The sequence below is a fragment of the Lissotriton vulgaris genome, chromosome 4_1, assembly GCF_964263255.1.
Source record: "Lissotriton vulgaris chromosome 4_1, aLisVul1.2, whole genome shotgun sequence".
Lineage (NCBI taxonomy): Eukaryota > Metazoa > Chordata > Amphibia > Caudata > Salamandridae > Lissotriton > Lissotriton vulgaris.
The window spans coordinates 796066995-796091606 of NC_141691.1; the positions used below are offsets into that span (position 1 = coordinate 796066995).

The following is a 24612-nucleotide window of genomic DNA, read 5'->3' on the forward strand; positions in this document are numbered from 1 at the left end:
GATTAGACATGGACTAGAGACTCTGCACTGGCTGCCTGTGGAACAGAGAGCCACTTTTAAGGTGGGTTGCATTGTGTTCAAGGCTCTGGAGGGTAAGGGCCCCATGTTCCTTAGATCACTACTGCGCAAATATACACCTTCGCGCAGTTTGAGATCAATCCACAAAGATCTACTTGAGGTCCCTCGTTTCAAAAAGAAACGTCAAGGGGGCAGCAGCTTTCAATTCTTAGCCTCCTCATTGTGGAATTCCCTCCCCTTGACTCTGCGACATAGCAAGGATCTCCTTGCTTTTAGGAAGGCATTTAAAACTCTTCTTTTTTCCCAGGCCTACTGTAAAAAATAATTGTTTTTCTTTTATGCACTGTTATGTTTGTTTCTCTCACCAGCGCCAAGAAGCCCCAGGGCGTATGCGCGCTTAACAAGTAATAAATAACATAACATAACATAACATAACATAACATACAAATAAACTCTATATCACTATTTCTCACTCACAGTTGCAAAAAGAAGCAAATAAAGTTCTTCTAAGGATTTTGAACCTCAGAGGTCCTTATTGAGCATAGAATAAAGATATCTTTTGATAGCACAGGACTGCGGTATCTGTAGAGTATGACAACAAACGCTGTGTGGCAGGTTCTTCTTTTACTGATAAATAGTCATAGCTCCGGGTGCAACTCCCGAATGGTGGAATATAGTCCACTCGTGTTTGACCTTTTCTGGTCTCTTGTTGAAGAATTACCATGGTAAAGAGTCAATGATTCCAGACATTAACAGTGCTAAATTTACAACTAGAAATTAGTCACAAATCGTAATCAAGATGTCAGGAACCTGTCATAGAAGAAATGGTTTTGAATAAAGTGTAGAACATAAAATACTACGCTACTACATAATTGTCTATAAGGCGAGAGAAGAGCCTATGAAGACACATCAAAAGAGGCACTTGGATATAATCATTGCTCAAATTTATACACCAGCTGTGTGGCGAGAACGAGTCATCCAGAACAGAAACAGCTAAGGGCACCCTCTAAGTAGACTCAAAGACCCTTGTCTACACAAGTGGAATCAGTCACTCCGTGGACAAGGTCAAAGCATGCAGTCCACTATTCTAGTACAGCAACTGTTCAAGACGGAGTGCACACTGCAGCAGAAGAGATGTTGATTAATACATAAAAAATTGAAGATTCAATTAGAGCGAGCAACATGAAACCTAAGTGCAGCAACAATATCCAGGCAGCAGTGCACACTGCCAGACATCCTGGATATTGTCCTCAAAAGATAAAACCAGGCACTTGCATTATAAAGCAACCTAAAAATGATCTTCAGGCAAATTACAAGAGCCTAGCATTAACCCAGGTTTTTTTTTTACTCAGCATCAATGTTAATAACTACTTTGTGAAACTTTTTTTTTTAATTGCAGGAAAACTCATAAATATAATGGAGAAACTAGAATAAATCAACATATTAAGCATTGAGGTTTTTAAAATCTACCAGATAAATACTGTTTTTAGAATTGTAAAGGCATACTTACGTTGCCAAGTGGCTCATGAGAAAACATCGAAAACCCTTCAAATATATATTCGTGGTCATCGTAGTCTATAACAGTCGGTCTGTCGGTCTAAAACAAGCAACACAGTATATTTAAAAAAAAATCTTTTGAAATTAACAGAAACATACAGAAGTGGCTTCTTTAGACGATACTTACTAAGAAGTTTGTAGGTGGGGAAACAGTAATTCGGTAGTGATAAAGTCTACCAGCATTGTTGCTCATCAGTCGACATCGTGGTATCGGCTTAAAAGAAAAAAGAAAATTGAAACCAGAAGAAAAAAAGAACATTCTCTCCTATACGGTTCGACCGTTTTTTTCTTGTATCTTGGCTTGCTTTCTACTGATACTTATGGAGACAATGCAATCAAACTTTGTTCACAACAGCTGAACAAAAAATACCTGATCGGTTTATTTACATCATATTCAGTAAACATTTAGAAAACAGTTGACAAAAAGGCACACATCAGGATGCTGTTTTTCACTCTAGTGACTAGTCTGTACACTTGATAAGGTAAGAATGGCAAGCCAATTAAAAAAAGAAATCGGTTCTCTGTAAAACTAGGACTACATACCCCAAAGATTGCACCGCTGTCATGCCTATAAGCTCTCAAGCACCACAAATAATTTCTTTGTCTGCATTATTAATATCTGGGATCAATGCACATCATAACCAGAATCGCAACGTATTCAGTGTCAAATGTAATTGCTTTTGTTGTATTGATGGAGTCAATGTAAATGCTGAACTATTGACGTTAACGGCTAACATTGTGGACGGTATACCACACCACCAAAAATCACAGAAACATACACAATGGGACAACATTGGCATATCTACGGTAGGAGACCTATGGGACAAGGGAACAGTGATCCCGTTCTCCCTTCTCCAGCAACAGTATGATTTAGGGCCCAACAAAACCTATAGGTACGTACAGATAAGACATGTGTTACTGCAGGCGATACCACTGGACAGTGAGGTCCCGCAATATTCCCCGCTGGAGGATAGATTGCTTACGGATTGTATGCAACGCAGCGCCACCTCCCTTACCTATAAAAAATTGTTGAACAACCAACCAGACCCTACGCTGAAACTGCGCGAAAAATGGGTGGATGAACTAGGGGACATGGATGAGACGGAATGGAACGAGGCGCTGGCATCCCCAAGAGAGGTAGGAATCTCGGCCAAGCTCAAGCTAGTCCAATTAAAAATCCTACACCGTATATACTATACAAGAACCACACTACATAAATTACAAAGAGCTCCACACCCCTACTGTCTTCGGGAATGTGGGGAGGAAGGTACACTATTTCATACCCTTTGGGATTGCCCACTAATCCCCGCCTACTGGCGTCAAGTGATGCGCACAATGTCACAAGCACTGGGGATGTCATTGAAACACGAAAATGCCTGTTAAACATCTGGGAGCCGAATGATCTATCCAGGTACGGACTGATATGGGGTACTTTAGCCATGATGGTGGCGAAACGGGACATAGCGCAAAAATGGGGATCCCCAGAGCTGCCCACGGTGGCACAGTGGAGCAGAAACATGGACCTATTAATGCTTACGGAACGGACAGTGTATGTAAATAGGGCATGCCCACGTAAATGGAACAAGGTTTGGTCCTCATGGAATTCATACAGGGGTGACTTGTGTGATCCACTACCGGAAGACGATGATACCGGCTCCGATGAGGAGGTGGAGGGGAATGGGAATAATAATGAATATCTTTAGACCAAGTTAAAGTACATGGTGAGACATCATACTTGATGCACTACGGGTCAACTCTGATCCCAAGCGTGGATTTACTCATACACCTGTTGGAACTAGTGTCGTGCTGAATGTCGACGAGTTTGTTTGTTAAGAGTTTTATATAATTATACAACGCAAAAAAGACAGACTGCAATGAGAAACATATAGGCCTTTTCGATGGTCTGATATACACATTGAGTAAATTATGTACACTATTCCTTGCAACGCCGCCGGACCCCAGGGATTTCGGCTAAAGGGCTGTGTTAACAATATAACGTTGAGAAGCAATTGTAAATGATGCAGCCAGCCCCAGGGGTTGTAGGCCAAAAGCTGTGTTGCTCCAGAAGTGTACAATAAAGGTCTTTAAAAAAAAAAAAAAATCACAGAAACATTTATTTAAAAGTAATACCAGGAACACACATGTCATTTACGGTTCAAATTCATTAGGTTCAAACATCAGGCGAGACCTTGAACGGTTCAAAGTTAACTCACCATTGCCTTTGTGATATCACTGAGATTTACACAGGATATTCCTAATGCGTGACTTAAGGATTTGAAGCAAAACAAGTGCATCATTCCAAAAATATGAATTGGTTTCTGTTGGTGAGTTCTAGAGGTGGGCTCCAAGAGCAGAATGAGAGATATGCTTTTACTGACCGCAAAGGAAACCTTACCATACACGAAGAAACACTCAGTTTCATCTTGGAATATACTGATATTAGCACCTATACATTCCTTGTATTAGTCTGAGGATGTGTTACTTGCATGTACACCAACCAAGTGGCTAAATGATGACAGCCACCGACAAAATGAGGCAGTATAGAATTTAGGAAGAGATGCATCTTAAAATAGATTTTTAATATTTGTGGATAGAGTATTTATGATAATTCAAAAAGTTGTATATATTTAAATAGAAGGCTGCTCACTTGGAAGACTTAAGTTTTCACAAACCATTGCATATTATGAGTTCTCCTCACAAATCCTGCGTCACCAGCAGATGGCTTCTACCAATCTATTCATTAAAAACAATTTTTTTAATACAATAGCTGGTTTACTGAGATTCTTCAGAAGGGTTTTCCAGTAAGTGCAATCCAGTATCTTGGGCTACCTGATTAATGTATTAATTTACAATTGCAAAGAAATGCCTCTATTTGTATGGGTACCCCCAAAGTTTTGGACTGATGCTGCTGGTTTTGAGTCTGAGAGTCTTTGGGGCCTGCTAACCAGACCTCAGTGTGTGTGTCTTGACCTTAAAATGTGTATGTTTGATTGGTGTCAGCTAACTTACTTATTAGCCCCTCGTCTATGGCACCTAGGGGCTTTAAGTTAGTGGGTCATCCCAGGGGCTACAGCAAATGTTCTGCTACCCTGGGTGTGACGAAGTTAAAACATGGCTCCCAGTCTTTCACTGCAGACTGGAGGTGTGGTTTTAAACTGCCAACTCGACTTTGCCATTTAAAGTAATGGCAAAGCCAAGTCCTCCCTTTTTAGGTCTTGCCTGGATAAAGCAGCGCTTGCGCGGTCTCGCCAGAGAGGAACTTTTGGATCGATTCAGCCAAAGCGGAATTCACGCGCGTCCAAATGGACAAAGATGGCTGCTCTCGCCATCCGCAAAGCTAAACATGCTCGCGCAGAGACAAAAAAAAGCACGTGCAAGTAAACAGCCCAACGCCATATTTTTTCACACGAGCACGCATTTTTTTGTCCCTACGCATACATGGCGGCGTTCTTTCGCTTTCCCACACAGGCTGAAGGGCCTGGCGGCAATGCTGAGGAATCCGCCACGGCACGCGCCCACAAGCATTGCTTGTTGTTCAGGTTCTGCGCTTGTGCGTCACTGGCATGCAGACGCATTGCAGTGTTTTAACCCTCTTGACCTGCCGAAGCTCAAGTATTCCACGCTAGGTTCTGCCCATTGATTTCCAATGTCTTCACTTACTCACTAATGGAGATCATAACACCACTATGGGGCAGGCATGTGAGGGCAGAGTGTTTCTAGCAAACAGCAGGTGATGAAACCAGACCCATCCCGCACTGCGAAGCGCAGAAATACCACCCACCACCTACCAGGGACAGATAATCTGGGCCCGGCTTGGAAGGACACCCTGCAACTCTGAGCATCAGATGAGCCGTTAATCTAGGGTGTCTTGTTGAATAGAGACTTTGATGGTGTGGTTTAAGACTACCTACAACCTACTGATATCCTGTATGTGCCACGACTCCTACTGTTGGCCTCATCTTTGCTTTTTCTTATGGAGTCGGGTTCTAATGATAAAGATATCATAGAATATGCTATTCGCTGATCTCCATGCTTTAACAGCTCTGTTTTTTGCTTTGCATGTTTATGGCCCGGAGTTGTGCTGTTCCAGGGGTATATTTTCTCATAGAACTGCAGTCCTCTGCTCAGTATTCCCAGACTAGAATTTGTTCATTGTTGGGAGGGGAGTTTAGGCTTGTCTACAAATAGTGTGTCTTGTGTGTATATGGCTATAATGGTGTTGGCAGATTTTTAGCCAGTGATGTGCTGCTGATGCATGGTGTGTGCTTAGTCTTTTTTCTGTTTACTGGGATCCTTCTCGGTCTTGCTTTTCTCCTTACTATCTCAGAGCTGCCCCCTTGCTCAAGTGTTTTTCGCAGGGTGGCGTGTTAGCGCTGTCCTTTGAATTTTTTCCACATTGGGTTAGCCTGTGTTTTTTCTCTCTGAAGGAAAACGATCCACCAACCAGTTTTGGTGTGATTGTCGGTCGTATGTGTGGTTGTTGTCGGTGTAAGTGATGATTCATCCAGGAATGTGCCATTGTTTTCATAAGGGCTTGGGTTCATTGATCCAGGTTTAAGTCTCAGTCTATTGTTTTTGGTGCAAGTCCAATCTTCTAGGCGCTTGGTTGGTTGTTCAATCTCTCCAATTTCACATTTAATGACTGTAGCGAGGAAGGTCAGGGAGCTGGGGAAGGATTCGATGCAGTTTTTGAAGGTTGGAGAGGGACAGATTGAGTGTTATGACATTTAAATGATCTGGCTTCCTTCTTTCATGGACTAACCTTCGAGGTGACGGTCTGAGGTTGTTCAAACCGCTTTAGATGAGCGAACATGAATATACATTAGTATGTGTGCAGTATTTACACGGACATGATGTACTTTACTCGCCGTTTCTATTCAAAATAACTGGGCTCTTTTTCCCTCCTGCGATGGATGTTTATTTAGGACTGAGGAACAGCTCATTTGACGCCTGGAATATAACACTGTAATTTATTTCAATAGAGTTAAAGATGTCGTGAAGGGTTAACAGCTTTATCGCGGTGTAAGGAAGTGTATGGAGCACATACTGCGCTATTATAGGTCTCCACTCAAGCACTGCATCTGGCAGCCTCTTCCTGACCGTCCATCCAGACTGGTTAATTTGTCTGAAACTTGTAACTGGAAAACCAAAGCCAGCGGCGGTCTAGAGGATTGCAGCCGGCCCAGGCACTCAATGTAAAATATAGGGGGTGTGACCGCCGTGGTGGCAGTCACATCGTAATTCCCCCTGTGGGACCGCAGCCTTTAGATGCGAGGTCCCACTTCCCGAAACATTGGCATTAAAAATGCAATAGGTCTCGCCTTTCATTAAGGTAAAGCCATTTGCTTTGCTATACAATACCATTAGCAAAGCAAATGGCTTTAACTTAATCAAAGGCGAGACCTATTGCATTTTCAATGCTTGTTTAATATATGTAAGTTACCCATAAGTTAGGTCTAATGCAACCTAAGGTAGGGTGCTGTATATTAAGAAGTGAACATGTGTTTTACATGCGCCAGGAAACCCTGTTGGGTAGCTGAGCGCTCTATAAATCAATTAATAATAATAATAATAATGTTCCAACTGGAAAAAAATGCAACTGTCGTTTTTACTGTGAAAAAGGCTATTGGCGAGTGCAGAGCTGCGTCCTGCCACAGCAACCCTGTTAACCTTTGCCTGTGAGTACTAAAGTTGGTATAGTAAGGTATCAAACAGCTTGTTACATTAAGCCCAACTTGAAACACAAGACACAATTAATGTAACTTGTTGCAGAGTGCTACTTTCACAAAGTTGCCACTTTGTTGCCCTAAACTCCCCATGGCTGTCCACGGTTGCAAACAGTATGTTTCTGAGACAGCTTTCTGCCCTCCTGGACATATGTGCGAACGCATCGCAGAAAAGGAGGCAATAAAAGCCTGTGTAGGAGAGAGGTGTTTCCTCTTCCTGGCAGGAAGCCATCCAGGTGTTGGCCCAAAAGACGAGCTTCAAAGGAGAAGTCACCTTTAAAATGCAAATGGGGAACACTTGGGAGAGTACCTACTCTATTGTTTAAATAGAAAGGTTTACCCTTGAAGGCAGACTCCTTCAGGAGGAGATCCCGACTCAGGTGATATCTCTGACACGCAAATTAACAATATGCCAGGCAATCTTGACCCACTCCACACAGAGTGGGAACTCACCACAGGGCCACTTGAAGATATAGATTGGAAAGTGGCCCTCATGCGTCCACGCGAGGCGGCGGTTAGATTGAGACTGCGCTTTATTCAATATAAGATCCTTCATAGGGTCTACTACGATAGCGAACGATTACATAGGCTGGGGAGGGTGGAAGACCCTGTATGCCTCAGATGTCGTACGGAACATGGCACGTACATCCACACTCTCTGGGACTGTGGTCACTACCAGCCTTACTGGCACAGAATAGTGGGAGAAGTAAGCAAGATACTCTGGGCAAACATGGGGATGGACATGAAATTCTTACTCTTAGTTATTCCCATTCCCACACCTGCCACGCTATGGGCTCCTACTAGCTAATCTTGTGTTGGTGGTGGCTAGGAGGGATATAGCCAAGTACTGGGGTGCACCACATCATCTTTCACTTACGGAATGGAAATCCAATATGGCTTTCTATATGGCGGCGAAGAAAGTGGTTTATAAGGCGAGGGGGTGCCCACGTAAATTTCAGAAAATCTGGTACCCATGGTTGAAATATTACAAATTGGATCTCGATACAGAAGAGGGAGCCCTGGCACGGTCTCATGCAAGGTCTGGTTCTGGCCCACAAGAAATGTTTTCCTGCCGTCTGTTTAAGATCGGAATTCTAGAAGGTTTTGCCTTATATACTTACTAGACTGCCACTGCTGATGTGAAGGTCTGTTCTCTATTGCGTAATCTTCTGCAATATCCATTGCTATACCTTCATGCCTATTAATGATCATATTTTTCTTTGTATTGATGATTTCCTTTCCCATCTTTAAGTTTTGTTTATTAATTAAACAGAAAATTCGAAAGAAAGTTTAAAAAAAAATAGAAAGGTTTACACTCAGGAAGGAGAATGGAATCCAGCTGCCAAATCAGTTTTTGAGGGGCATGTAGCTTCCATGGTAAGCAAACCTCTGGGTTGGGCTAAAAAGCTCAACATGCTGACAGAGGCGGTCTGCACTTTGAGAGTGGGCAGAATGGAGAATTCTGGGATAGCCAGATGACACTTCAAAGGACGTGGTCATCAGGAGGGATGGGCATTAGTAGCCCATTGGCTACTGATCACATACACCAGAGTCCATTTTCTAGGCATAAAAAGGGCATGCATGGTAACCAGAACTCAGATTGTGAGAGAACTGGAGAAGAAGAATGAAGGAGGTCTGCCCTGCTGCACCAGGGACCCAGCAAATAGAGGCTGCACCAACTTGGATCGCACCTGAACCTGGTGGTTGGTAAAAGAGAAGGGACTGGGTCTGCTGTGTTCTGCTTATGGAGAAGTCAATTTGGGAGCCCAGCTGAAGCAAGAGATTCCAAGAGTCAGTTGAAGAAGCCTGCTATGGCATGCTGGTAGCTCAATCTTCTAACCGCCGTTCCTCGTTGCTGTGCAGAACCATGGGCAAGGACCTGATGCTCAAAGTTGCCCCCAAGTCTGCTGACCCCAGGAGAGTCGTCAGAGTGCAGTTTGGTCACCCAAAAGGCAAGTTACCATCCCAGGAAGGATCCCCTTGTGACCACAATACCTGGCGACTGGTAGCCCAGTGGTGACTGGACTTCTGCCAGGATGGAGAGGACTTTCGAGGATGTCGACCTCATTGGCCAGGATCGCCTCACCAAGCCCTGGACCGAGTAGAAGCTGCAGGAAGAACCTTGTCAACCGCATTGCATCCACAGCATCCTTGAATATCGTCAGCATCCTGTATCCCTTGCATCAGGACCACTTTTATAGGAATCTATGGCAAAGCTAAAAAAAAGTACCTAGAACTCAGTAAAAACGGATTCATCCTCCGAGGTAATGGTTTCTAATGACATGGCTGGTTCCCCTGACTGGCCCCCTTCCGGAGTTGGTCACCTAAAGTAACTGAAAGTACCCGCATTGATGATGGCCTAAATGTTTTTCTTGAAAAAGTTTGGAAGTGTTAAATTCATTGAGTGTGCCAATGCTTGTTCACAGATGAGTAAAAAATGCATATTTACTGCAACTTGTAAATGCTGCATCTCCAGTGGCTCTTTCATTTTGGGTGAAAAATTACATTAAATATAGTCTCTTTTTATAAACTGGTGTCGGATTTCTGCAGTTTATGGTGTATTTCTTCATCAAATATTTTGGTGATTTTCAAATGTTTTACGCTTGTTCCGGTGTGTAAGCCTACCTGCTCAAACACACCGAGGGTTGAGCAAAGAGGCTTAACAAACAGACCCACTGGTCCTAAAGGGGTTGGAAAGTGTATTACCTGGTGAGGTTGCACAGCCACACCATTAATGCACCCCATTTCCTCACAACTATCAATTACTCACTCAACTGAAGCAGAACGTCAGACCCCTTTCATGGGCTACTGAGCAAATCTGCCACTGCTGTCATAGTGTCTGTTCTACTATGGCTGTGAAAATTGAGCCACGTTCGCCCCCTTAACTCACTTGCCTCTCAAAGTAGCAGAACAAGCAGTTACAGACTGCCAAGGGGTGTACCAAGGGGGGCACGAGTTCAGAACTCAAAAATCAATCAACAGACACCAGTGCTTGTCTTTTGAAAATAAAGTACTTTCAGTCCCACATCAGTTCTAAAAACTACACAATTTAAATGAAGCACACATGTTCAGGCCCCTCGTCATGATTCCTCTGTGGAACCACACCACCCCCATTCACTCTGTGCTCTGCCCCACCGAGGCAACCATATCTGGATAGAGCCCCAGTGAAGTGGTACAGGGGAAATAATGTGACAGGTGAAGATATTCTTTCTCGCAGTTCAAATGTGCAACCAGTTCAGTCTTTTTCTTATACCTGACATTGTAGTAGGTACGGAAAACCTAGACTCCTTGCAGTAACTCCAGTGTGGTGCAGTAACAGGTTCTGTGAAGAGAGAACAGGAGTACTTTCTGGCTTTAACATGTTGACCCTCTTCCCCTTATACAATCTGTCCTCCTGCCGGACCAGACAGGCTCCTTCCATCTTTCAACAGGCAGGCATCTAGGCAGATCCTCAGATTTTCCAGTAGAAAGTGTACACTGGAGATTATGTCTCCTCACCTCTGGCAGACTAGTAGTCAGGCAGATACCTGTCAGGTTGCACAGAAGTCCTTCTATTGCCCTGAGAACGCTCTTCCTAGGTCAAAAAGAACTTGGACATGAACTTTGTGTAAGGCGATGCTTCCCAAAGCTGGTAGCACTGGGGCTGTATCTAAATTGGAGCATCAACAGAATGGGATTCTGAAGCGGAATGTAATCAGCCTTCATGAACAGTAATCAAGGACAAACAAAGAGGCAAGCCTTATCGATAAGCTTCTTCACCATGCCCAACAGAAAGTGTGACCCACCCCAAACTACTACCATCAACCAAATGGCAGCATACTCAGGAAGAACTACTTAACTGCTCTTTGCTAACAAAAATGTAATAGAATTTTTAAAGGCAGCCCTGAATTAAAAAAAACAATTATTTATATATATATATATATATATATATATATATATATATATATATATATATATATATATATATAAAGTCGACTTTTGACTCTCCTCTTTCAAAAACACACGAACAACTTCTTGCTGAGGAAACGCTTTAATGCAGGTTTCTGGCAATAAACTCTACGCGTTTCAGGAGCTCACCTCCCTTGTTCACCTGAACAAGGGAGGTATATGAATCTACACCATCCAGCCATAGGAATGGCAGAAATACACTTCCACTGTCTGGGGATGCAGTGCTCATCCTCTGTCCAAGTTTCAAGAGAAACCAGGAGGAGCATCCACAATGGATCTCACTACCCTCAGCACTCATTCACACACAGTGTCCTATTACCACACATGTATCACGCAAATACTGAACATGCATACACACAGGATGTCAGCTCAAGGTTCTTAGTTTTACACCGGATGAGTTAGCAGGCTTCATTCTCATTGACAGATATGATCTGGGTAATCCAGGGATTCACAAGCCACTTTACACTAACGGCACCACTTTATGGGCTTAATCCAGTACAAGAACAGTTGCCATCTGTCCACTGTGAGAGCATAATTGGTGTTCCACTCCAGGTCACAGGACAAGTCCAGGACCTCACGTTTGTCAGGAAGGCCTAGGCCTCTATGCACACACTAGGTCAGGATGATGCCATGGACAAATTAAAAGTCAGGATACCTGAAATGCATGCAGTCAGGCACTCGAGATATGGGTATACACTGTGGCGAAGTTCTTCATCGAAAAAGTAGAAAAGATCTATGCAGAACTTGAGTCGGAAACTATTAATAAGGAACAGCATTTAATGAATCCATCCGTCACTTTTGACTGTAACAACCCCTCTGATTCGGCTTCTACCATGAAAATAAACTGGCAACCCTTCGACCCTTTATCTTTTAACGCCATTCTAAATAGTCTCAAATCAGGCTCCCCTAATGACCCACTTCCAGTCAATGTTCTTCAAAAACTAAATTCCTCCTCATTAAAGATTGTCATGGATCTACTTAATGCCTCATTGAGGGAAGCCATCTTACCAGCAGAATGGAAACACACAATGGTTCTTCCCCTTTTGAAGAAACCAAATGCGGATCCAGCTGAGCCTTCCAACTTCCGCCCGATTTCCCTTCTCCCTGTATTTTTTAAGATCCTGGAAAAATACGTGAACCAACAGCTTACACGGTTTGTGGAATCCAATAAAATCTTACACGGGTCAAAATCAGGTTTTCGAGCCGGTTACTCCACAGAGTCTACTCTCTTAGGAGTTACTGAAACAAAACGCTGGCATCTGGACAAAGGGGAAACGGTGGAACTCATTCTATTACACCTGAGTAATGCCTTTGACACTGTGTCTCATTCTACCCTTCTAAAGTCACTCAAGTTCATGGGAATTGTTGGCTCAACTCTGGATTGGATTAAAAATGTCCTCACTGACAGGACTTCTCTCCTTCGGCTTGCTCCAAGACCTATGAATCTCCTTATGGAGTGCCACAGGGCTCAATACTTAGTCCTATGTTATTCAATCTTTACGTCAGCCCTTAAGCTACCATCGCGGACGAGGCTGGGTTGGTTATATTCTCTTATGCGGAGGACACCCAGCTTCTCTTTTCACTATACGCGAATGACAACTCCAGTGTTTCACCCCTACAGGTAGGGCTGAATAAAATCACCAGCTGGATGCATACTAACTGGTTAAAGCTAAATAGAGGAAAGACGGAGGTCTTGGTCACGGGGAAGGATAAAGATCTCTAGGACCCGCACCACTGGCCGTCTGAAATGGATGAACTTCCTAAACCGGTACAAATTGCATGTAATGTGGACATAGTGATTGTTGATTAGTGGACTATGAAACAGCAAGTAGCTAAGACCACCTCAATTTGCTTCACTATTCTCAAATGGCTTCGTAAGATATTATGGATGCAGCCTGAATCTACTCAAAGAACGGTCATCCAAGCCTTAATCATGTCGAGGCTTGATTATGGCAACATCCTTTATCTAGGAGCAAACATTAGATTAAACTAGGTACAGCACCCCATTACCTCTGTTTCCTAGACATATCTTACGACCAGTCTACTTCGCTCCTCATCCCAAGCTAACTTCATAGTTCCTAGATTCAAACTTTCGCGTATTGGCGGACATTGATCCTCGTATCTGGCCCCAATGTTGTTGAACTCACTACCTTCTCTACTCCGCCATGAAGTTAGCCACAAAAACGTCCGCAAAGGCCTTAAGACCTGGCTATTCAACCAGGTAAAAGCGGTTTGCTCTGTCAGCAATTTGTCCTGGGCGCCAGGAAACCTCCGGGTAGCTGTGCGCCTTATACATTTGTTATAGTAAAAATACACTAGATCGCCATGCAGGGAACATTCCCATCTGAACAAGAATACAGGTGAGGATGCATCAAACAAGGGAGATTTTATGACGCAATTTCAATCTCTGGTATTGCATCCGAGGCAGACCAATCCTATGTTACCTTGTCATAAATGACTACATTTCGACTAGTTAAAAGGATGAAAATGAAGCGTTTCCATGTAAATGGACAGACTAAGAGCTTAGTAGGATAGTTTGTATTCTACTATCATGGGAGCCTTTTGTGAAGAATATGGTCTCACTCCAGGCTTTATCCTATTTGCTGAAGCCGGGGCTGGATAAGTATCACTAGGGAAGAAACTTCAACCAACACGTTGATAAGGTCATAAACTGACCCTTGAAATGCTTAACTCAGGAAGCTCATCTTAAAGATGTCACAAACAGATCCTGAAAAGATGCGATGACAAATAAGGCAAGTACTAAAGCTGATAAAGTTAAAAGCACAGTCTGCAACATATCAGACCAGAAGCACCCCTTTTTTTCACCTAATGGCTTGAGGAGATTCGTGATGGTGGGGTCACAAACATTACAATCACAGAATGGAAAACCAAGACTTGCTACGGAGTGAACTTGCCGAAAGCCTCTGCAGTAGTCAAAGAAGTTGTAAGATGGAGACAATCATGCAGTTTAGCTCGCAGCTTTTTGTAGGGCCGACCGCATGAGTCAGAGGAAAGGCAAACCAACACCTATGTTGCATTAGGGCTTAGGTCTTCTAAACGTGAAATCTATTATGTATGGAAATTGATTTATGTTATCAAATTTTCTCTAGTTTACTCAAATATGTTAGTGAACTTGATGCTAATTGTTGTTTGAACAGCCATGTTTAATAATCAATGCATTAACCTACTATTCAGTCGCAGTAAGATAAATAATGAAATTGGAGCACATTGAACTAAATTAGAAAGAACGTAGGCCTTTTTACTACTTCCACATGGAAATCACACGCACAGATAATCAAAGTGTGATCTTGGAACTTTCAACTAATGGTAAGGATAAAGTACCTGCTTAAGAAAACAATGGCAAAACACCTGGGTACCTTTATAAACAACCAAAACTATGGTATTCACACAGTGCACTTTGATTTTTTTCTGCATCATAGATCTCCATATCCTTCATTTGCACGCTTGTCAGCGACTGACTGGAGGGATAAGCACGCCAGGGTAAAATATGAAATTGTATTGTTGCAAATGGATGGTTCTTGCAAGGATCCTGCAAGTGAAATCATTTTAGACTAACTTCACATTTGTTAATTTACAAGTTAAGAGTACAGGAACAGACCAAGTATTTAAAAAAATGTCATGTACTCATTCGATAAGTGAGCTTAGGAAAACAAACAGCTGGGGGAAGGCAGGCAGGCCTTGGTAGATGGGGAGAGGACTAACATAAGAATCGGTGTAGGGATTTTTTTTTAGGTCTCATGACATTTAATTCACAATGAAGACTGGGCTTCTGAGAAACTGGTATGGGGAAATGTGATGACATTACACATTAACCCTATCAACATCAAAGATTAAAAAAAACAAATTCAAATGGCTGCAGCATGTAAGACACTAAGCACACATGTTTGCGTGTCTAACTTTAAGCACTGAATTCAGCTGTTCTTGGCCAAAAAAAGTGATTTTGATAAATTAAACAAAATATAGACTTAGCATCCTGCCAAAAGCGATTTTTGTTTAAGTTGTAAAAAGGGCTGGTTCACATGGTCATGCCAATATTTAAACAGTTCGCTTTGCCGGCTGCACCATGAGCATGCTCTATTTGGTTCAATTTTCAGATGTGTCACAATGATTGAGGGGTGCCCATCTTATGGTGTTTTCAGAGGCAAGCTTTTTAAAATTACAAATACTGCACATTTCTAAAGAATCAAATTTAAATGAAGTCAGATTACATTTTAAAAATCTACCTTTAAGGGGTGCACCAAAAGAAGCCTAGGTTTTGTGGGAAAAACATTTTTAGCCTTCAAAAGTCATAGTAACTTCTTATTCACAAAAACAATGACCAGTTTAGCAGAGACGTGTTATGTAGCCAGGGAGAGGTTATGGAAAACTAAATATACCAGGAGATGTTATGTTATGTTATGTTATTTATTATTTATTAAGCGCACATACGCCCGGGGGCTTCTTGGCGCTGGTGAGAGAATCAACATAACAGTACATAAAAGAAATACAATCACTGTTTACCATAAGCCTGGGAGAAAAGAAAAGTTTTAAATGACTTCCTAAAAACAAGAAGGTCCTTACTATGTCGCAGAGTCAGAGGGAGGGAATTCCACAATGAGGCGGCTAAAAATTGAAAACTGCTACCTCCCTGACGTTTCTTTTTGAAACGAGGGACCTCAAGAAGGTCTTTGTGGATGGATCTCAAACTGCGCAAGGGTTTGTATTTGCGCAGTAACAGTCTAAGGAACATAGGACCCTTACCTTCCAGAGCCTTGAACACAATACAGCCCACCTTAAATGTGGCTCTCTGCTCCACAGGCAGCCAGTGCAAAGTCTCTAGTCCGTGTCTAATTGATTCCCACTTAGGGACTTTGCAAATAAGTCTTGCAGCTTGATTTTGCAAGTATTGCAGTCTTTTAAGTTGGCCAATAGGCGCCCCCAGGTAGAGGCCATTTGAGAAATCAATATGAGACAGGACTAGGGCACTAACTGTTTGAATTAAGGCCAGACCTGTGAGGAGATGTGCGATTTTTTTAATCTTCCTCAACTGAAAGAACCCCGAGGAAACCACAGTTCCGATTTGACTTGCCAAGGTGAGATCCTCGCTAAGAGTCACTCCCAAACTTTTTACCGTGCGGGATTTTTTTGGGGGAGAGCCCATATCCGACGGCCAAAAGCTAGGATTCCAACTGATCTCACTCTTCCCAGGTAAGATAAGCTCTGTTTTTCCCGGGTTTAACTTGAGGTGGTTTAGGGACATCCACCTCTGGATAAGAGACATAGTTGCTCGGAATTCCTCAGCAGCATTGTGAGAGTTTAGTACAAAGACCAACTGCAGGTCGTCTGCATAATTAAATACATCAACCTTAAACTCTCGTAAAGAGAACAACAAAGGCCGCATATACAAATTAAATAATAAGGGAGACAAGGAGGATCCTTGAGGAACCCCACAAAAGGAAATTTTTTTTGAGGCTGTAAAAGAACCCAGTCGAACCGATTGGGTACGTCCTGAAATAAAGGACTTGAGCCAGGCCAAGGCCAGGTCCCGAAGGCCGGCCTGTTCGACACGGTTGACCAAGATGTTATAGTCAACCGTGTCGAACGCAGCAGACAGATCCAATAACACCAGTGCCTGGTGCAGGTCCCTGTCTGCGTTAGACCTTAAGGTGTTCTGAACAGCCAGTATCACTGCCTCAGTCGAGTGACCAGGCCGAAACCCTGCCTGGTTAGGTTGTAAATAGCCAGAGGCTTCCACAAAACTAGATAGGCAGTTGGTTACGTGCGCCTCCAATATTTTAGATAGATAGGGCAGTAACGATATTGGCCTGTAATTAGAGAGGTCTGAAGAATCAATACCAGGTTTCTTTTTTAAAGGGATCAGTAAGGCCTGTTTAAAGCTATTAGGAACATTCCCTGACTTAAGGGAGTTATTAAGCAGTGGAATCAGGCTACTTGGGAGTGCCCGACCTATTTCTCTCATTACTTGGGGAGGGCAGGCATCCTGAGGAGATCCTGATTTAACTCTCGTGAGCAAATCTTGAAAGATTTGATCAGTGATTAAAGGAAAAGAATGCAAAGTAAGAGGGTTAAAAAAGGTGTCATCTATCGGGACACAGACTGGCAGCTTGGATAGAGTATCCTTGATCAACACTATTTTATCATTAAAATAGTCGTTCAATGAGTTGCAGAGCAGTTGTGAGGGGACAACCGGGGGAGAAGTTCTCTCATCATTGCACAACTCAGTCACAATCCTGAAAATTTCTTTCGACTTGTTAGTCGCATTAAGTATTTTAGAAGAGAAATAAGCAGTTTTGTGAGTGTGCAATGTCTTTTGGTAGGCTTTACGAACTGAACAATATACTATCCTTGCTTCGGGACAGTAGTTGGTACGCCATGTTCTCTCTTGCTGCCTCACTTCAAGTTTTAATTTTCTCAACTCCGGCGTGAACCACTTATGCGCGTCCGCGCCGCGTGAGTTGTCAAAGCGAGTGAGGGGAACACAGACATTAATGGCTGAGGTTAGCCAATCTTGAAGCCTACAATCGGCTATCTCCACATCTAAACTCTGCTCTGGCAAAGTAGACTTTAACAAATTTAAAAAAACTGACATGTCCAACGAGGACCATTTCCGAGTCAGACTGGTAGCCTTCAGCTTAAATTGAGGAGCTTTCGCAACACAAAATGAGAAACTAATAATAAAATGGTCAGACCAGCTGCAGGGTTTAATATCAGTAACATTAATAGTCAAATTCAATGACCAAAGTTGATCGAGACTATGGCCCTTTTGGTGGGTCTGAGTATCTATATGTTGTATAAGATTCAGATCACTCAGAAGGTCCCTCGTCTCACCTGCTTGGGGGTCTGATGGTATGCTATCAAACCAAAGATTTAAATCCCCAATCAGGAGTAGTTTAGAATTATTGGTGGCTAGCATGGCCAGTTGCTCCGCAAGAATAGCAGGAAACATGGTCATAGTTTGGGGAGGGCGGTATAGTAGAACCACCACGAGTGTCCCATTGACAGTATCCAGCTTAGCAACAATATTCTCCACATTAGGAATATCTAAGGAGGGAAGTTGTCTGAGTTGATGTTTCTTATTGGAGATAATGGCCACCCCGCCGCCAATTTTACCTCCCGGTCGTAAAACAGAGATAATGTAATAATCAGCAGGCAAGGCAGCTAGGATATCCGGTAGTGAATCCGGTGTAAGCCATGTTTCGCTCAACAGGAGTAAATCCGGTTTAGTATCAGATAGTAACAAAAAGATGTCTGTCTGATGTTTGGTCATAGAACGGGTGTTTAAATAAACACATTTAAAATTACAAATAGTACCTGAGGTGCTTTCGGAAACCGCGTAACTCGAGGCAGAGTCCGTAGTTAGAGTAATAGGATTGGCAATGCCTAGGCGAGATGTCCGTTTCACCGTGTTAAGGGGAATGGGGGGGCACATCATGATGGAAGGCCGCAGCGCTAGTAAATCAGCGGAAGTGTACATTAGAGGACAGACAGAGTCCTTAGCCCCTAGCCCCGGACGCTCGCGGACGAGCGCAGACGAGCTTGACTCTAGCGCGACTCCGGCGAGCCTCCGTCGCGCCCGCTGCGCACGTCCGCTGCGCTCCCTCCAGCACATTGCGTTTTATGTGAGGGAGCCTCGAGCGACTGGACCGCTGCCACAGGTCCCTGCGCTCTCTGGCTCCTCCCAATATGGCGCCCGTTCCCACCACCAGACCGGCACGAAGGGCCGCGGTAGGTGAGCCGCCCTCCACACAATCGGCAAAAGCCGCGATGGACCAAGGCAGAGGGGCCGCTGTTTCAGGTAAGAATGCGAGTAGCGCTATAAATCAGCCGCCCTGCACGCAAACAGAAATAGAAACACTCGCCAGCTATTCCGGAAGCAATTATAATTAAATCGCCGCTTGCACACAGTGACAGTTTAAAACACAGTATAGCAAGGTTAAAATGCAGTTAAAAGGTTAAGTGCGCAATTGCAATCAAGTCTGCCGTAATGCAGAGTCTCTCGGTAAATGGCGCCGGGCTGCTACCACCAACCCGGAATCCACGAGATCCAACCCCCCCACCCCCGCTCAGTCCCCTGGACTGCACCACTTCCCCAAAAACGCCGGGGGGGGGGGGAGAAGACCTCCTCTGGTCGACTACCCCCCCCAAAACCCCATTGGACAAAAATGGTTAAATTTTTTTAATATTTTATAGCCTTATAGAGCGCTGCCGAGTGCTATAACGGTTTTTAAAGGTCCTGAACCCGAGTTATGGGCCTGAGCCGCAGGGTAGAATGTTCTTAAATAAAAAGGGAGAACACAAAGACAAACATTGGAATGTTGAAGCAAAAAGCTTATGCCATCCATTATAAGCATGGAGCTACACCACTGTCTTCAGTGGAGCTCTCAACATTCTAATTTTCTAATTAAAGCTATTATTTAAGTTAGAGATATTTCTTACTCTTATGTTACACTGGTGCCAGGGGAACTGCATCTATAGCTTTTATGTCTTACCGAAGTAGTGTTTCAATTCAATTTGTCAATGCCTTTTTTCTTATTTTACTCCTGGAACCCTGCCTAATGCACTGATGTAATCATTGCTGACAATGGGATGACCATTCGCACATCACTAATATGTAGCTTGGAACGATTTCCGTTGAAGAAAACTGCCTATGAAAACGTTGGAGACCCCTCGTGTAATCAAACATATGTGAAGCAGAGCCTCAAAAACGCCTCACTCGTGTCTTGTGCAGATGTTTGAGCCGTACCAATGTTCTAGCAGGGCGGGGTCGAGTTCAGGTAAAAGTTTTGCTCTAGCACCCTTTTGTTAAGAATCCACCACTTAGTTTAATGAAAAGCCCTTTTCCCAGCTCTCCGCTAGATGGCAGCAGCTCCACAAAAGACTTGCTAGATCAAATAAAACAGCTAAAGTTTAGTACCTACTTTAATAACACTAACACTAAAATCTAGTTAAAAAATATTCCTTAGATTATTATCCATTTTTTACACAGAACACTAGATATGTGAGGAATATGCATGCTTCAAAAGAAGGGTGCATATACCTAGTCAGAGGAAGACGGGACACTAGCTCAGGGCCTTCGTTGAGTAAAAAATCTACATGCAGAATATAAGAATACTTTTTTTTTGCATTTAAAGCTCGGCGGAGTAAAGTGGCACAAGAAGAAAATGCGTTTCTTTAAATTATTATTATCTTTAAATTATATATTTGTCTTGCGAAGTATGTAAGCTTAAAATGTTCTTCCCCATATTCCCTTTCTTGGATTGGGGAGAACATGCTCACAGGTGACTGCAGTCCAAATTACATAAATGCAGCAGTCTCGACAAGTTTAACCTTCTTTAACAGTTTCTGTCAGTTACATTTCACTGAAGGGTTGACTGCATTTGCCCTTATACCTTTCAACTGCTGAATCGCATTTACATTCAGGCGACGTGAGGTCATGACATACTTTAGAACAATGTATTCGCTTGTTAATACTTTCAATTAGATTAGAAATAGGCATTCCCTCTGCACAGTGAACCCCATGTAACCGGTCATCATATAAGCAGGCAAACAAACCGTTAATACAGGTCTTTGTATATTTCTTTTTAATAACAAATGTGGTATACTTCCAAGATCAGTTACATTACCAGAGGCAGCGTAACAAAACAACACTCACGACCAACACAGCCCACCTATGCTGAAGTAATGGTCTTGACGTCAGATGAAGACTCAATCAGCATCACGCTGAACTCTGGTGCAGTGGCTGCTAGCAGGGAACAGTGAGGCGGACAGGACAAAATGTTCAAAAACAAAAAAGAAAACACTTAACTCCTCGTGCTATGGCCGCCTCAGTCTCTTTTCCCTCGTTATTGAAGAGGCCGGAAGAGCACAGGCTCCCCTGCAGCCAATAACAACTCTGCAATGCAGCGTTGTGATTGGTCTGAGCACCGCAGTTATGCTCTCAGACTGGGACAGAGAGCCTGTGCATGTGTCCTACCCAAGATGTAATGCAGCCGCAGCCTGGGTGAGGGACAGTGGCGTAACGAAACTTGCGGGCCCCCCTGCAAAGTGCATGGAAGGGGGGCCCCATGCTCCCGGACACAGTCAGGAGCTCTAAGGCCCACCCGTGTACAGTGCTGGCTGGGGCGCCCTGGAGTTCGGGCCCCGCACTGCAGGGGCCATTGTTACACCAGATCGAATCTGCATCCTCACACCAATAACTGAACTCCATCTGTAAACCAAGGATGAGCTCCATCTCGTTCTGTGCACTGGCATGCGGTCTCAAACTGACAACCGGCCTTCAATCTCACACCAAGGACGAATGTCCAAATGCAGTCAAAGTTGTGGCTCCACCCTCATACTAAGGACTGGGCTCCAGTGTCACAAGTTAAGCTAGTTGCAATTTACAGTGAGGACAAAGATCCTACCTCACACCTTGGGTCTGGTGAAGAGGTTTGGGCATTTAAATGATCAGGGTTACAGACAAACTCTGCATGGCTTTCTACCCAAACCTCTTTTGACCTGTCCCTCTCTGGTTCTCCTTATTGAGACGTGACTCGTTCTCTGTGTTCCGCCAGCTCTCCCTCTCTAGTCGTCGCATGCACCAACTTGACCACTTACGCTTTTTTCTTAGTGATTAAATGACAACAAATCCCTTATAGCTAGTGGGTCAGAACTTATGCTTCTTAAACGGATCACCGCTTTTGGCCATTTTCATCTAGTATCACAGTATTTACTCAATAAGGGTATGGACTGTCGCCACCCATGGCCAGGAGGAGGCAAGCCAGATCCTGGCATCAAATAATCAAGTTGGCTCAAAATTGAAGTGAGTGTGCTGGAGGTGTGGATCTGCGACTGGCGACTTTATGCATATCTGGTGGACGTGCCCTACTCTAGCTGTTTTCTGGAAGGAGGTACTAAGTCACATCAAAAGGGTGCTGGGCTTCCCCCTGCCTGAGGAGGTGTGCACGCTATTGCTAGGCATCCGACCCCCGCACCTAGGGCCCTCACGCGCAGCGACTGGATCCTCGCGCTCCAAATGCTAGGCGCAGCCAAGCAACTCATCGCATTGTACTGGAAGCGGGCTGAAGCACCGCCGATAGCTTCCTGGTTTGTGCGCCTTTGGCAGGTCCTTGCTATGGAAATGCTTACGGCGCGGATACAAGCGAGAGACGCACGTTTCAAAGCAGTGTGGGAACCCCTTGTGCGCCACCTATGCTCCATCAGCTACGCGCGCCACATGCCTCCTAGGCTTCGTGATCTACACCTATTTGAAGACGCCCTTATCCCAGCCGACCCAAGCAGATTGTGCCCTTAACTGACCTCCCCAATGCAGGCGCTGTTGCACCCCGCATGCCCGCCTGCGCTCCGCCCCCTAACCGAAACTACGATGCTGCAGCTGTTTCTCCCTGCCCCCCTTTCATCTCTACCTAGCTACCCTCTGATTTTTTCTCCTTTCCTACTTGCCATTCTGGCCTTCGCCCCCCTATGGGGCTTTTGAGCCCTGTTGGGCCTTTAAAATCTGTGACACTACAGTTAACTATTCTATGCGCGCCTCCCTCGCGTAGCAGCATGACACCCGCGCGAAGCCAACCTTTGCGACCATCATCCCTAAGCCATGCGGCCGGCCCCCTTAGCGGGGTTGTAGGCAGGGCGCTGTGTTAATGCTTCTTCCCCGCCCCAGTTGGAATACGCCTGTGAGTTCTTTTATGCGCGGCCGGCCTCAGCCCGAGGTTGTAGGCTTATCGCTGTGTTCACAATAAAAACAGATTTGAACAAAACTGAAGTGAGATAGCCTGATGCCCTGATTCCCTCATGCCTTCTTGTGCCACTCTGATATGGAGCCGCTCCAAGAGCCATCTACATCAGTTTGATGTTTGCTCTGGTTTGAATCTGGAGCAAATAAAAAAGGCACCTCTGGATAATTGACATCTCCTGGTGTTCGGTCCAGATTAACATAACGAAAATGAAGACTCTGGTAAGTCTGCACTATGGGTGTGACATGTCTGAGGGGTCTTTCTCTTGCCTTCTAAAGGCATTAAATGGAAAAATAAAACACAAATGACTGTTTGGCCGAGATTGCAAATAAACAGTTCAAGACCATTGTGCCATTATTTTAGAACTAGTTTCTCTCTTCTAATTAATATAGCCTGTGCATAATTCTTTTGCAATCTGACCAGTATAATGGGGGCTTTCAAAAGTAACATAATTTCCTCTTGGATATGACAACTTTGTGTGAATGGATGTGATTTTGGAAAGGTAAAATACAGTTTTCTCCTCAGTTATGACTATGTGTTTAGATACATGAATGTATGTGGTCGGTGTGTGTGTATGTATGTATGTATGTGTGTGTGTGTGTGTGTGTGTGTGTGTGTGTGTGTGTGTGTGTGTGTGTGTGAGATATATCTCAGGTCAAAGAACTGCAAGTTCCCTTGGCCCTTGACCAGGGCCACTAGAATTATAAGGCAAGGAGGATCAAATTATGTCGCCAGGTTAATTAAATTCAGCGGTCACAAAAGGCAAAATATGCATCATGCAATAACATTCTGCGGCTGTGTTGTTTTGCCATTTCAATACATACTAATACTTCAGTAGTAGCAGTTTAACGGTGTGATACCAGAAAATCGTATAACAAATATTATGTGCTAAATAGCATTTATAAAAATATTACCCCACTGGAGTTAATAATAGAACGCACATCCAAGCGGATGATATTTTTGTAATGTTACATTATTTTTGTAAATTATATTTAGAACACAATATTTATGTCGGGTGATATTTGTGTTCAAGATGGTCTGACATACAACTGCGGCATACGAAGAAACAAACCAGCAACAGAAAGGTGACCAGTTTACCTTTGCAAGGTGTCTTTAACTGCAAGGCAGCCTATGTGACACTGTTTAGTCATTTCTAAATCTTTTGAGCTAGAAAAAAATTATTTTTTGTTGCAGTTATGCAACGTATCGTAGATTCTAAACAAGTTAATTTTGCAGAAAGTGCTTCGGCATCAGAATTGCAATTGCATATTTCCAGCCGCACTTGATGTTAACAGACTTCGAATGCTCTTGTCCTACTGAGAAGAGCTGGCGCTCTCCCATTGATAGCACTGGGTCCTTCTTGAGAGTGCAGGTTCTCTGCCTATCAAATAAAGTGCAGGCACTTAGAACCGCACAGTGCTTCCCCAACCACAGCACTGCCTTTGGATTTTAAGCCTTCTGGGTGTGCGATCGGTGTCCCTAAGAGTGGGACATGTTCCGCTCAGGTCCCTGGGGGCATAGAAGAAAACAAGTTACTTACCTGTAACTTTGGTTCCCCAGTATTGGTAACTTTCATAGATTCCCATGCTATGATCATTCCCCGTCATCGG

General features: G+C 43.8%; 1 protein-coding gene across 2 annotated transcripts in view; it reads right to left on the reverse strand.

Moving 5' to 3' along the window:
• DROSHA (drosha ribonuclease III) overlaps nt 1-24612 on the reverse strand; it is a 692102-nt gene that overhangs the window by 339177 nt on the left and 328313 nt on the right. For both annotated transcript variants that reach the window (XM_086965123.1, XM_086965122.1), the window contains exons 8-9: nt 1703-1789; nt 1529-1615 (exon numbers count right to left, since the gene is read on the reverse strand). In XM_086965123.1, coding sequence (XP_086821249.1) covers nt 1529-1615; nt 1703-1789 — 174 coding nt within the window. The remainder of the gene's footprint in view (nt 1-1528; nt 1616-1702; nt 1790-24612) is intronic.